Source organism: Monodon monoceros, unplaced genomic scaffold (assembly GCF_005190385.1).
Source record: "Monodon monoceros isolate NGI ecotype Baffin Bay Population unplaced genomic scaffold, NGI_Narwhal_1 Super_Scaffold_13, whole genome shotgun sequence".
Classification (NCBI taxonomy): domain Eukaryota; kingdom Metazoa; phylum Chordata; class Mammalia; order Artiodactyla; family Monodontidae; genus Monodon; species Monodon monoceros.
The window spans coordinates 13,166,700-13,181,816 of NW_021703769.1; the positions used below are offsets into that span (position 1 = coordinate 13,166,700).

Genomic DNA, 15,117 nt, shown 5'->3' on the forward strand with positions numbered 1-15,117 from the left:
TGGGAGGATTTTTATAAAATGCCCATTTCCTTTTATTTCTTTTTTTGAATTTTATTTTATTTTTTTATACAGCAGGTTCTTATTAGTCGTCCATTTTATACACATCAGTGTATACATGTCAATCCCAATCTCCCAATTCATCACACACACACCCCTGCCGCTTTCCCCCCTTGGTGTCCATACGTTTGTTCTCTGCGTCTCAATTTCTGCCCTGCAAACCGGTTCATCTGTACCATTTTTCTAGGTTCCACATATATGTGTTAATATACGATATCTGTTTTTCTCTTTCTGACTTACTTTGCTCTGTATGACAGTCTCGAGATCCATCCATGTCTCTAGAAATGACCCAATTTCGTTCCTTTTTATGGCTAATATTCCATTGTATATATGTACCACATCTTCTTTATCCATTCGTCTGTCGATGGGCATTTAGGTTGCTTCCATGACCTGGCTATTGTAAATAGTGCTGCAGTGAACGTTGGGGTGCACATGTCTTTTTGAATTATGGTTTTCTCAGGGTATATGCCCAGTAGTGGGATTGCTGGGTCGTATGGTAATTGTTTTTAGTTTTTTAAGGAACCTCCATACTGTTCTCCATAGTGGCTGCATCAATTTACATTCCCACCAACAGTGCACACACCCTCTCCAGCATTTGTTGTTTGTAGAAAATCCCCATTTCTTAAGTCTGTTGACAATCAGAAGATGTGGCCCAGCTGGACCTGCATCCTCCATGGTGACCCTACACCAGGGCTGAGCGGGGCCGTGCACTCCTCCAGAGCTGGGCGGCCAGCCCCACTTCCACTCTCTGCCCCACAGCAAACTGCTCCACAAGAGGGACAGTGACAAGGTGGATGCCCCGGAGGAGAACTTCCTGCCCAAGTACCAGCGTGTGAAAGACCTGTGTCAGCGGGCCGAGTACCAGACCGCGTGTGAGCAGCTGGGGCAGGTGAGGATGCTCGGCTGGTGCCCTGGGGCTGGGGAGGGTACCCCTGCCCTCCCTTCTTCCCTCCCAGTGGCCACCCCGGCTAACCACGACCCAGGCCTGCTCCTCGGCCTTCAGACCAGCGGAGCCAGTGGGTCCAGCGCCCCTGCTGATGTGTGAGACGCAGGGTGATGCCAGGTGGTACAGGCGACACTCAGAAAGTTCTTCCAATCCTGCTCACATTAGAGGCAAAGTCTCCTGGGGGTGCATGTGTGTCTTTAGCTGCTGTGACTCCTGCCCGATCCCTCTTTAACAAAGACATAGCCAACCTCTGCACAATATTTACACAGTTAAATAAGCATTTACATTGTATTCACTCTCCCAGAGCATCATTGTGGCTGGTTTTCCACTTATATAGGAATAATAGGAAATTACCTTTTTAAGTAAATAAGTTTAAGTTTTAAAAATGTGAATTGATTTCAAGAGAAATATTAAGGAAATTATAATCCAGGTAGTATTTAGAGGTAGCAGAAACTGTGACTCATGTTTTGGAGAGTCTGAACTTCCTGAGGAGGCCGAGGTGGGCGCTGGAGAGGAGAGGGGAGGGGTGGGGGCAGAGCCTTCTAAAGAGGGACCCAAGCAGGAGGCGCGGTTCGGAGATTGCAGGGAGGGGAGGGCTGACGAGCAAGCAGGGCAGACAGTAGGTGCTTCCCTGCCTCGGTCTGTGAGCTGGGACTTTGAGCTCGTCCACGGCGGCTCAGGCCTGAAGATGCATGCCTGTTTCACCAGTAAGAATAAGTAAAGCCAGGGCCTCCACATTCCATTTCTTATTAATAGACCAAGGCTGCCAAGGCCAGGGCATGAGCTGGGTGGGTCTCACAGGCTGCATCCAGGCAGCTCTGTCTTATCACTAGGCTCAGAATTAGCGCCCGCCTGTCCTCGTGGCTGTGCCTCGGCCGCCCAGCGCTTGTTCACCACCCCCGACCCCTCCCCATGCTCTGGAGGGCATCTTGTCTGGGAAGGGCCTGTCTGTGCCACTGAGCGAGAGCTTTGGGTTACACTGGAGCAGCATTCAGTACTGCCTCTGTGGCCGGGCACGGTTCCAGGCACTGGGGCCCCAACAGCCTCAGATGCCCTGCACGGAAAGCCCTGCCCTCCTGGAGCTGATGATCTGGGCAGATCCCAGAAACGGTTCCGATTTCAGTTCTGAGCTACAAGAAATGAGCCGATGAGACCAAGGGGCCCTTTGTCCCCCTGGGATTGTTGTCGAATCCCCCTGCTGGCCCATCCCCACTGTCTCCCTGCAGATGTAGGGTCTGGCAGTCCCAGGAAGGGGAGAGGGCAAGTATCGCCATCTTCAGAACAGATTATCTGAGCGCACTGCTTAACCCAAAGGAAAGGAACGCCGGGGCTGGGTTGGGCGCCTAGACTGGCAGCGGAGGCATCGAGCCACGGCCCCCAGACTTACAGCTCTAGGTCCTCCAGGACCCCAGCCCAGCCCAGACATTCCCCTGCCAGCGGATGCAGTCACGGCCCTGCTCAACTGCCCTCCCTCCCCCAGCCCCCCAGCCCCAGTGCCACTGCCCGTCTCATGCTGCACCTTCCAGGAAGGCCCTTCCCTGCACACGGGCCATGCCCTGCAGCCCCGTAGCTTCGCTTAGAGGGGTCTCCCTGTGACTGGGCTCACCCTCGGCCACAGCGCATCACCCTGGGTACCATTTCTGTGCTCCTCCCACGGTGGACAGGTGTCCATCCATGATGGAGCAGCTCGTTCCAATCACAGAGCCCGTTTGAGCCCGTGTCCAGCTAAGGCCGCTAGAGGGAAGTCTCCGGGGTGGACGGGAACGGTGGGGCAGCCGCCAGTCAGGAGAAGCGGCCGAGCAGGTTGGCCCAGGCCCGGAAGGCTGAGGACCCGGTGTGTCTTGCAGAAGTGGCAGTGCGTGGAGGACGCCTCGGGGAAGCTGAAGCTGCACAAGTGCAAGGGCCCCGCACGGCCCGGGGGCAGGGCCGTCTCCAACCTGGTGCCCAAGTACTACGCACAGGGCGGCGAGGCCTGCGTCTGCGACAGCGGGGATGAGCAGCTCAGCCTGTCCGGACGCCGGAAGAAGCTCTTCAAGAAGAGTACACAGGACGGGAGGGGAGGGGATCGGAGGGGAGGGACCGCACCTGGGCAGCCCTAGTAGTTCCTTCAAACGGATCCACATCCCACCCCGTCTCGATCCACCCGTCCCAGGGGGCAGAGAGTAATAAGAAGGAAGATAAGTTGACTGTGTCCAGGGCCAAGAAGAGCAGGACCATAAAGAGAAAGTGAGGAGAGAGGGATACGGCCCCGGACCACGTGGTGGGGCCCCTCTGAGACTAGAAAGAAGCCCCCGGAGGGTTTTGAGCAGAGGAGCCGGGATCAGATTTGTGTTTTCAAAGGATCCCTCCAGCTGCACTCCGGGCACTGGACGGGTTCACTTGCAAAGTGGCACAAAATTTCGAGTCACCCAACGTGCAGGCTCCCAGCCGAGGTTGGGCCAAGGTGGCGCTCTGCCTTCTCCCTTCAGCCCTCATGTCTATTTAGTGTCATGTTTGCGGTATTTCGTACCTTTTTTTGGTGACTTCCCTATCTAAAGTGGCCCCAAGGTGGCGCTGACATCCTGTGTCGGGTCCCCAAGCCCAGGGCGGCTGTGATGTGCGTTATGGAGGGGAACGCGTAAGTGAGAAAGCTTCGTTCAGGCATGAGTCTTGGTGCTGCTGCCGTGAGTTCAATGTCGGTGAATCAACACGTGCGTTAAATCGGGTGTCTTTATTTTTTTTTTATTTACTTATTTATGTATTTCTTTTTGGCTGCATTGGGTCTTCGTTGCTGTGCACGGGCTTTCTCTAGTTTCGGCGAGCGGAGGCTACTCTTCGTTGCAGTGCACAGGCCCATCACTGGCCGTGTGATGGCTTCTCTTGTTGTGGAGCACGGGCTCAGTAGGTGTGGCGCACGGGCTTAGTTGCTCCACGGCGTGTGGGATCTTCCCGGACCAGGGCTCAAACCCGTGTCCCTTACAGGCAGATTCTTAACCACTGCACCACCAGGGAAGCCCAAATCGGGTGTCTTTAAACAGACATGACAGAGACACACATGCAGTAAGGCCCAGTACTGATGGTGGACAAGCGTGTTGTGACCCGAAGCTCGCAGGAATCTTACCCCGTATTTCCCCCAGGAGCACTGGTTCCACACTCGCTAGTTCAGCATCAAGGTGACGCTATAGAACAGGACCACCGTGAATGACGGGAATCGACTATACAGTTGACCCCGAACAATGCGGGTTTGAACTCCACAGGTCCGCTTGCACATGGATATTCTTTGATAGTAAATACTACAGTTCTCCACTGTCTGTGGTTGGTTGAATCCACAGATGCAGAGAAACCACGGATACGGGGCTCTGACTATAAGTTATACACAGATGAACCCCACGTTGTTCGAGGGTCAACTGTACTTTGCAAGGAGGAAGAGCCCCCCCCTCCCAACTGGAGAAGCTGCCTTAACCTTCACCCCTCCCCCCAGCAGGGGCTGAAGAAGGACAGAAAGTTAGAAAACCAGCCAGCAGAGGAGGGGAAGGGGGGACCTGGCTGCAAGACTCAGCTGTCACACTGGGTGGTCATTACCCCGTTCTGAGGGTCAGCTTCCCTGGGAAGCACGCTCCCCGCCGAACGTTCAGATAAGGATGCGCCTGGGCTTTGAGGATGCTTGGCAGGTTGCTGGGTGCCAAGGACTCGGCGTCAGTGAGATCCAGTCCCCTGGCTAGCACGTCTTGCTCCCTGACCTAATGGGAGCCAAAGCCTAATTGGAGATTTTAGTTCTGTTTTCTTTCACTGTGGTACAACATGCATTATCTAACACTTACCGTCTTAACCGTTTTTTAAGTACATTGACATCGTTGTGCAACCATCATCACCATCCATCTCCAGAGCTCTCTTTATCTGGCAAAACTGAAACTCAGTACCCATTAAACAACAACTCTCCATCATCCCTCCCCTGGCAACCACCCGTCTGCTTTCTCTGAATTTGACCGTTCTAGGTACTTCACATAAGCAGAATCACGCACCATTTGTCCTTTTGTGACTGCCTTACTTCACATGGCGTAATGTCCTCAAGGTGCATCCTTGCTGTAGCCTGTGTCAGAATTCCCTTCCCTTTTCAGGCTGAATCAGATTCCCTTGTAGCCTAATTAGAGACTGGGTGTCTGGCGACAGACTGAGGTCTCTTCCTGTCTTTGCAGAGGACAGCTTCGTTACAGAGCAGGTGTGTCTCCACAACAACTCGGCTGCCGCCTCAAGTGGCGCATCCCAACAGATGAGCCCCCATTATAATTCCTCACAAGCTAATTAGTAACTACTAAGCTAATCTTTTTTTAGCGGATAAAATGATTGGTTGAATTACACAGCTAACATCTTGCTTCAGCACGTGGCACACTGGGTAATGTTTAAGTAAGACAAGAACTTGCGACTCAGTTAAGCCTTTTTTTTTTCCCTATTAATTCTTAGAGGAAAGAAAAATGCACCTAAATAACCGAGACTCGGCTCAACCCAGGCCCTCCTGGGAGGACGGTGTGACATCACAGCCCTGTCTGATACGCCCCTCACAGCATCCTGGGAGCAAGGCGAGGGTGGCTCCTCACAGCAGACAGGAAAGGTCAGCTCACACGGCCACCTGGGCGACTTGGGCCCCATCGCCTGGCCCAATATTCTTCCTCCTGCACGTGCCTGCCAGCAAGATGGTCTCCGTCACTCCTTTCTGAGCAGCCAGCCTAGAGCAGGGGTTTTCAACTGGGGGCGATTTTGCCCCCCAGGGACACTTGGCCATGCGGTGACATTTCTGGCTGTCGTAATCGTGTGTGATGGGCAGCGGGAGGGATGCTACCGGCATCCAGTGAACGGATGCTGTGGACGTTGCTAAGCATCCGGTGAGGTACAGGTCAAGTCTCCCACAGCCAGGATTTATCCGGCCCCAGTGTTGCCAGTTGTGAGGTTGAGACGCCCTGGCCCAGAGCAGCTCAGACCCCGGCTCCCCCTAACCCCCTGGGCTGTGGGCTGTGGGCTGAGGAAGCAGGCAGAGCAGCCAACCCAGAACAGAGGGAGACCCAGGACCCAGGGGGAGGAGATGAGGCCTCGGGGATGGGTCCAGGTGGCCGGTGTTTATTCATTTCTTCTCCCAACAAATCCGCAAGCCCTGCCATATGCCAGCTGCTGAGGTTACAGAGGTGAACTTGAGAGACACGGATCGGACCTCGTGGGCGAGACCAGGTGTCAGCAAGTTAACAAAGTGGGAAGATCACTTCCCTGGGTGCAAAATGCATGGAGGAAATGAAACAGTGGTGTGACCAGGTGGAGAGGGGCGGCAGCTGTAGGGTGGGTGGTCGGTTGACATTTAAACGAGAGCCAAGTATGTAGAAGGAACAGGCCATGTGACTAGCAGAGGGGAAGTGCTCTAAGTCAGGGGAAGAGGAAGTACAAAGTTCCTGTGGGTCCCACCCCAGAGAGCAGGCCACACTGCCTCGGGCTTCCCAGGCCTGGGGAGGTGGGAGGGCCCAGCTGTGACCTTGGGCGAGGATGTCACAGCTGCAGTGTCCCTAACTAGCAGAGAAGCTGCTGGATGCCAGCTTCCAGGTGCTGAAATATTTAGCAGGTCTGTTTCATGTGAAACTCCGAAGAGCCCTGGAAGGCAGGTAGCGTCATGAGAACACAGCTGCTTGGAAATTAACTCATTTGCCTGTGCGTTGGCTCAGGATTTGCACCCAGGCAATCAGAGTCCAGAGCCTCAGCTCTTTTTTTTTTTTTAATAAATTTATTTATTTATTTTTGGCCGCGTTGGGTCCTCATTGCTGCGCGCGGGCTTTCTCTAGTCCCGGCGAGCAGGGGCTACTCTTCGTTGCGGTGTGCAGGCTTCTCATTGCGGTGGCTTCTCTTGTTGCGGAGCACAGGTTCTAGGCACACAGGCTTCAGTCGTTGTGGCACGCGGGCTCAGTAGTTGTGGCTCACGGGCTCTAGAGCGCAGGCTCAGTAGTTGGGGCACATGGGCTTAGTTGCTCCACGGCATGTGGGACCCTCCCGGGCCAGGGCTCAAACCCGTGTCCATTGCATTGACAGGCGGATTCTTAAGCACTTGCGCCACCAGGGAAGCCCCCAGAGCCTCAGCTCTTGGCCACTGGGTTAGGAAGTGCCCCGTTCCCAGTACATGTGGTAGGGAGGGCACCTCCAGGACCCTGGAAACAAAGACACCTAGGGTGACAAAGAGAGCAAGTGGTGTGGCTTCAGTCCCAGAAAAGGTGTACACCAGGGCTGGCAGGTTTTTGCTGTAAAGGGCCGGAGAGTAAATATTTGAGGCTGTGGGAGCTAAACAATCTTTGTGTCAAATGCTCCATTCCATCACTGTGGCAAGAAAACAGCCAAGGACTCTGCAAATGGTTGAGAGTAACTTATGTACAAAATCAGGCAGAGGGCTGTATTGGGCCTGGAGGCCATAGTTTGGGGACCCCTGGGTGCATGGCTGGGGGCGTGGAGAACGCCAGAGCAAGCAACACAGAGGAGCAGAAAGAACCCCCTGGGTCTGCTTCCTGGGCCTCTTAGGCAGGGGTGTCCTCCTCCCACAGGGAGATCAGCTCAGTACTGTGTGCGTTTCGGGCCCAGGCACTATGGCTTCATGGAGACTGAACTCAGGGAGGAAAAAGCCAAGGAGAAAGCTGCCTGGAGTCAGAAAAGGCCCAAGGCTTTGTCAGAGAAATGCCTCTCCTGGACCTGGACCCCCAGATCCTTTGGCCCATGAGACTCTGATACAAGGAGGAAAGGTACAAGCCACCGCCCCGGGGTCGGGGGGTTGGGGGATGTGGCGCAAGACCAGATCCTGGAGCCCTGGCCTGGGCCCTGCGGAACAGGGAACCCCTTCCTCCCTTCCTGGGCCCCACCACCTGGCCTCCAGCCAGTCCTCGACCTTTGGTCGCCACCTGGTGGTCATTAGGAGCCCAGCAGAAACCCGGGTCGGGCCTGGCTCCAGGCCCTGCTCCAAAAACAGATGGATGTTTCAGGGCAGCGGGGGTTACAGACTTGAGGCCGGCCTAGGTCAGACCTAAAATGGGAGGAGGAGCGGGGACTGTGGCCGAACGGGAAACACTCTGCCCGTAGGAAGAGGCAGCGCATCAGCTCCTGCCCCGCCATCCACGCTGCCGGTGGGCCCGGTGTGGGCGGCACATCTCCCGTTTTCTCGTGAGAAGCTGGAAATCTGTGCTCCTCCGTTACCACTGTCCCCCAACCCCTTTTTTCTGAAGTGTTAGCAACTTGATCAATTTTGTCTTTTAATATACAGAAGATACGAGAAATCTGGGCTCTGACTTGAGCCTGTGTTGAGGAGGGGGAAATTTACCCCCTGCCCCTCTCGAGTTCTCTTGGCTGGTCAGATAATTAACTTGACACAAGACTGATGAACAGAAGAAAAAAGTTAGTTCATACACACAGAGGTCTCATAGAAATGGGACCCCAGAGCGACCAAAGCACGTTGTTTACACATCATTTTTAGACAAGGAAACAATTATTTGTGAAGATGTAAGAGCAAAGGTACTTGGGGCAGCAGACTAATGAAGGAGGAAAGTTAGTTTATACAGCTTTCTTAGCCTTGAATTCCCTGACTCTGGTGATAAGGATGCTTTCTCTACTCCTGGTATAGGGAAGGGACCTTCACATGGGAGATTTCTTTCCCACTTTTAGGGGGGAAAGAGGAGGGTCAGTGTTTTTTTATGTTTTCTTTGGCCACCAGCTGTTTCTTAAGTAACTTTAATTCAAAAGAACCAGTATGCCACTGTGGCATATCTTGGGGTGACCTGCTCTGAGCCCCAACCGTAGCCTCTAAAATTGACCAGGAAGTTTCACATTTTAAAAGGAGGGTTGGTGGCCATGGAGAGAGAAATCAGGTTAGGAGCTGAGTGCTAAGAGCTCTGCAAAGGGAGAAAAGAACGGAGATTAGAATGAGGATGAACAAACAAAAGAACAAATCGAAGCCCCTTCTCCACCCCCATTAAACCAGTCCCTAGTCCTGGCGTAGGTCAGTCCAATAAAATGGCCGTGCTTCCCTCCACTGATGGAAAGAGTTAACCTTCTCTCTTACTGGAGGTAAGGTGGACACTCCTTGTCCCATTTGGGTTACACAAGAGCAGTGTTTTCACCAGTGAGGCACAGACGACTCCTTGCTGAGCTCCTTTAAAGCTTGGTTCTGCCAGATTTCTGGTCCACCCATATATATAGTGTGGTATTGGGCAGCTTAATGAGGGGAGCTGCTGTAACACCCCAAGGGTGGCTGGTGAGCCATCCAGGACACTTGGCGAGTTGGCAGATGTTTTTACTAAAAAGGGTAGTGCCAGGGTCATTTCCAGTCTCCATGAGAGGTTTGAAGATGCCACCTGTGGAATCAAACCCCTGAGTCTGACTGCAGTACTGTCCTGGCCTGTCACTCAGGAAAGGTCCAGTGTTTGTTTTCAATGCAAAGGGAAATTTTTCACCTATTGTTTTTAGCCTGGGTGAGGGACAGCCCTTGAGCTTCTATAGAGGTTTTCCGGGGCCCCAATAACTCCCCAGAAGGAGAGACAGAGCGATGTTTTTCAGTCGTGGATACCATTCCCTGTCATTGAACCATCTTCTGTACCTAGTCCACAGTGTGCACACTGGCAGGAATGCAGACCAGCTCAGGGGCACTTGTACCGTCTAGATGTTGACACAACCAACCGTCAGATTGATTGATTAACGTGGCCAGGCTTTGGTAAACTGGCACAACGGGGTGTTTGGTTTATGCCTGACCTGTTGACAAAGTAAAGGTTACTAAGCAAGACACAGGTTGGAAAGGAGCCCATAGTGGAGACTTTTAGAGGGGAAGTAGGCTAGATAGACAAGCACGCTCCGCTCAGCCTCCTGATAATGATAATGAATGTGGGAAAGTGGTCATTAGTAAGAGAAGGTGCATGTTTGTTTGTTTGTTTAGCGTGTGAATATATAGGGAGTCTTAAAGGGGGGGGAATAGGTGAAAACGAAGTTTTTTTAATTGATTGAAGTATAATTGATTTACAATGTGTTAATTTCTGCTGTACAGGAGAGTGATTCAGTTACACACACACACACACACATATATACCCATGTTTTTCATACTCTTCCCATTATGGTTTATCTCAAGATACTGAATACAGCTCCCTGTGTTATACAGTACGACCTTGTTGTTTATCCATTCTCTATATAATAGTTTGCATCTACCAACCCCAAACTCCCAATCCTTCCCTCCCCCACCCCCTCTCCCCCTTGGCAACCACGAGTCTGTCCTCCATGTCTATGAGTCTGTTTCTGTTTCATAGGTATGTTCACTTGTGTCATGTTTTAGGTTCCACATGTAAGTGATATCATATGGCATTTGTCTCTTTCTGACTTACTTCTCTTAGTATGACAATCTCTAGGCTCATCCATGTTGCTGCCAATGGCGTTATTTCATTCTTTTTTATGGCTGAGTAGTATTCCATTGCATATATGTACCACAGTTTCTTTATCCATGCGTCTGTCCGTGGACATTCAGGTTGCTTCCGTGTCTTAGCTATTGTAAACAGTGCTGCTGTACGTAGGGTGCACGTATGTTTTCGAATTCGAGTTTTCCACAGATAAACGTCCAGGAGTGGGACTGCAAGTGAAGTTTCTTGATCCATGATCTTGGGAAAAGCTGTCTAATTCGTGATGCCAGCTTCTTCCAGGCCTGGGAAGTGGCCCTGGAAATCCTTACTTTGAGGTCACCTGTGGGGACTGTCTCCCGGCTGTTTTGAGAGCGACGGTCTAGGCCAATTTGGCATGACTTGCATGAACCCGGGAGGATTTTCCCTTTATTCCGGTGGTAACATAGGGAGTGTAGGTAGATAGCAGTACCTCATAACGTCCTTCCCAGAGAGGTGACAATGCATGTTTTCTTCTAAAGTCCTTGATGTAAACCTGGTCTCCTGGTCAAAAGGGATGTCAGGGTGTCAGTCGGGGAGGCCACGCCCCTTTTCCCTCTTGACAATAAGCTTAAAGTACACTAGTCAGTTCTTGTAGGCAGCTGGTCAGAGCATCAAATTATTCACTTATGTTCCCACAATGTCCACTTAATCCAGAAATAGAAAGTTTAGAGGCATGGGTTATCCAAGCACTATTTCAGAAGAGCTTAATCCATGTATCCTGTTGGAGTGTTCCTGATCCTTATACAGGCCAGGGGCAAAGCTTCTGACCATTTAAGCCCAGTTACTTTCCAGAGCTTTTCCTAAAGTCCTTTTATATCTAGATTTTTATGTCCCACTTGCCCCGATGGTGGAGTTATGGTACAGAGTATGGAATTTTAATGAGTACCCCAGAGATTTTGCAAGCAGATGGTTTATCTCTGCTATAAAATGAGTTCCTTGGTCTGATTCAATCCATAAAGGGATGTCAAAATTAGGAAGAACCTCAGTTATTAAGTTCATTACCACTGGGTGGCATCACCACATCTAGTCGGATGGCATTCCGTCCTTCCACTAACCATGTAAAAGGTAACCAAATAGCAAGAATAGCCTAAAGCTGGGGGCGAATCTGTAATATCTGTTCGGAGTGCCACAAAGGGCAGTGTGGGCCTGGTAAGACTTCCTAGGGCACGCACACCGATTTCTCCCAGAAGTTAGGCGCAATTCACTAGTAGTGCACTGGGAAATAATTTGGTCAGAAATTCCATGGCTGCCGGGGCAAAACCACTCTCCTGTCTGCACAGTACATCTCATTTGATGGGAGGTAAGCTCAAGCCACAAGGTCAAAGGAAAAGGAACTACCGGAAGTACATGTGGACCAGTGTCTAATTTATCTGAGCATTGTTTGGTACCTTTTCTGTGTCCATTTGTCCTTTTTAGATTGTGGGGCATTTGCCTCATAGTTAGTATCAGTCAGGGATAAAGGCAGGTTTAAGAATTGGGTGGAGAGAGGATAAAGGGGGCATTTTGAGCTGCAATTTTAGCAGCTCTTTCCGCCCTATCATTTCCTAAAGATAAAGCATCAGTCTCCTGAGCAGTGAACAACAGCAGCGTTAGAAGCGAGGTGACTAGCTTGTAACAGGGCAGCAATTATATACCCGTTAGCGCCAGGAGGACCTGCAGAAGTCAGGAATCCATGGGATCTCCAAATCGTACCAACAGCATGGCGGACTCCAAAAGCATCTTTGGAGTCTGTAAATGGTGGCAGTTTCCCCTTTGCTCGTCTGTGTGCTCCAGGAAGAGCGATGAGTTCAGCCGCGTGGGCTGGTCTCACAGTGGGCACGGAATATGCCTCACGTGGTTCACGTGGGGAGCCACAGCATAACCAGTTACTATGTTTCGCTGGAAACGTCGTTTACAGGAACCATCACAAAATCGAAGTCAGTCTGGGTTGTCTAAAGGGATGTCTGAGAGAGCATCTCGTGGCTCTGAGACCGTTCCTGTAGTTGCGGGGCACTCGTGTGGCATGGAGTGGGGCTCTCCACCATCAGGGAGGGGGGTAAAGGAGCCAGATTTAGAGTATTAATGATGGACGGTGATGGGTAGATTAAGAGCCTGCTCACAGGTGGTCTCTCGCCACGCAGAGAAGTGCTGCATCCTGTGAACTTGTAGCAGACACAGCATGGGAAACAGAGGTGACTGGGGGAGCCTATGGTTAGAGCACTGGCTTTGTAGTCAGCATGGCCACGTACCTAAGGGGGGCGTACCTGCTGCCGTAGAGTCTAACTGACATGAGAAATACGCTGTAGGACTTAACTGAGGCAAAAGGCTGTCCTAGAATGCCAGCAGTAATCCCATCATTTCCATGGCCAGTGTAGATGAAAAGGTTTATCACGATCAGGTAAGCCAAGAACCAGAGGTGTGGACAGAACTAATGTAAGGCTTCGTAGGGGAGCAGAATTTGCTACCCTAAAATACATCTCTTTGGCGTATTATCTTGAGCTGGTTATTCTCTAGGAAACAGCAGACACGGGAAACTGAAAACCTAGTAGGAGTTGCCCTTTTGCAAGAAACACTGACGTCTGTAAGGGAAATCTCCATTTGTAACGGTGTCTCCCTCTCTGTCCCTGGAAGAGGAGGTTGACCAAATCTCTGGAAACTCTTCTCCATGGAGAGGGCCAGGGCTTAAATCTGTGTCACAGCCGCCCTTGTTTACTGTGCTTTTCCTGGTCGCCTCCCCTGACTGGATCTCCCACCCTCTACATCCTCTTTTGTCTTTGGCTGAGGGTTTCAGGTGAGGGCTTCCAGGTTTTTCTGGGTTTCTCCCATGGATACATTATTAAACATTTGTTTGATTTTCTCCTGTTAACCTGTCTCAAGTCAACTTAATTCTTAGACCAGCCAGAAGAACCTAGAAGGGTAGAAGGAAAACTTCTCCCCGACGGCTATGCCAGTCCTTCTTACCGGTCTCCCTTGAGAGGTAAATGCAGACAAGGTGTGCGTCAGGAGCATGGGATTGAAGAGGAATCTGAGCAGAGCTCAGATTAACCAGGCTGGGTCAGCAGGAGTCGAAGTGAGGGTAACAGCTGGGTTAGGGACCACAGGGTGCCCGGGAGTTACAAGAGTTTATGGCTCTTAGGGCTTGTGCAAATCGAGAGATTCGATTCCCGTCTGGGCCTAATTTACCTTCTTTCATTACAAATGTACCTACTTTCACTTGGAGTGTGACAAGGTGAGGAAGTAAAAACAAGCACACCCAGCTCTAAGAGACTCTATCATAGGGTTAATTCCTCACTTTGTATCTCTTTGCAGAGAAGGGACCCGTTTATTTTTCTTCCAGGTCATGCATACAGGCTCAGCACTTGGTAGCAATCCAACTTCATTGGCATGTGTGGCCCAGGGACTAGTTGGGACATCTGTTAAAGACTCACCCTCTTCAGAGGAATTTAAATCAGGACGAGTTTCTAATAAGGAAAGTAGATCTGGGGCTTGGTCTGAGGGCAAGGAAATAAAAACGCCCTTCTGATTACATTTTAGAGGAGCATCACATTTACGTAACAAATCTCTATCAAGAAGTTTGCTGGTGAGCAGCTGGAAATTAGATATGATGGGTGTTAAGAGGCCCTAAAAGATATTAGGGTGGGCTGAGATGTGGGTAATGTAGTAGGTTGTCCAGAGACTGACTGTATAGAATCAGCAGTGACAGGTTGAGATAAATCCTCTGAGCGACGGTAGAGAAAGGCACACGGGTGTCAATTAAGAAATCCAGTTCCCGATCCTCTATTTTAAGTAGCCTCTGGGGTGCAACTGAGGATTGGCTGACCCCGTCATTTGAGAAGGAATTGTCCCTCAGAAGGAGAAGAATGAACTTTCTGGGCATGCTGGGGCCTAGGGGGATTGTTTCTTAAACTTTCCTTTCTCTTGAATGTAGGACAAATTTCTCTTCCATTGTCGTGATTTCTTAGAATATCTGCAGTTGTCTGGAGGCAAACAGGAAGAGCTCTGTGTGAGCCTGGAGCTACTCTCAGAGTCATGCTTTTGTTTTCTATTCTTTTTTTTATTGAAGTATAATTTACAATGTTGTGCTAGCGTCTGGTGTACAGCGTAGTGATTCAGTTTTATACATATATTCTATTTAGTTCCCTGTGCTATAGAGTAAGACCTTGTTATTTATCTGTTTTATGTATAGTAGTGTGTTATCCGCTAATCCCAAACTCCTAATTTATCCCTCCCCCACCCCCTTTCCCCTTTGGTAACCATAAGTTTGTTTTCTATGTCTGTGAGTCTGTTTTGGAAATAAGTTCATTTGTGTCATATTTTAGATTCCACATATAAGTGACATCATGTGGTATTTGTCTTTGTCTGACTTACTTCACTTAGTATGATAATCTCTAGGTCCATCCATGTTGCTGCAAATGGCATTATTTCATTCTTTTTATGGGTGAATATTATTCCATTGTATATATATACCACATCTTCTTTATCCATTCCTCTGCCAGTGGACATTTACGTTGCTTCCATGTCTTGGCTATTGTAAATAGTGCTGCTATGAATATAGGTGTGCATGTATCTCCTTGAATTATAGTTTTGTCTGGGTATATGCCCAGGATTGAGATTACTGAATCATATGGCAACTCTATTTTTAGGTTTTTAAGGAACCTCCATAATGTCTCCCGTAGTGGCTGCACCACTTTACATTCCCACCAACGGTGTAGGAGGGCTCCCTTTTCT

General features: G+C 50.4%; 1 protein-coding gene across 5 annotated transcripts in view; it reads left to right on the forward strand.

The window, feature by feature from the left end:
- Nucleotides 1–15,117, forward strand: part of SULF2 (sulfatase 2) — a 138,744-nt gene that overhangs the window by 113,462 nt on the left and 10,165 nt on the right. For all 5 annotated transcript variants that reach the window (XM_029221366.1, XM_029221368.1, XM_029221369.1 and 2 more), the window contains 2 exons: nt 817–946; nt 2,851–3,043. In XM_029221366.1, the coding sequence (XP_029077199.1) occupies nt 817–946; nt 2,851–3,043 (323 nt within the window). The remainder of the gene's footprint in view (nt 1–816; nt 947–2,850; nt 3,044–15,117) is intronic.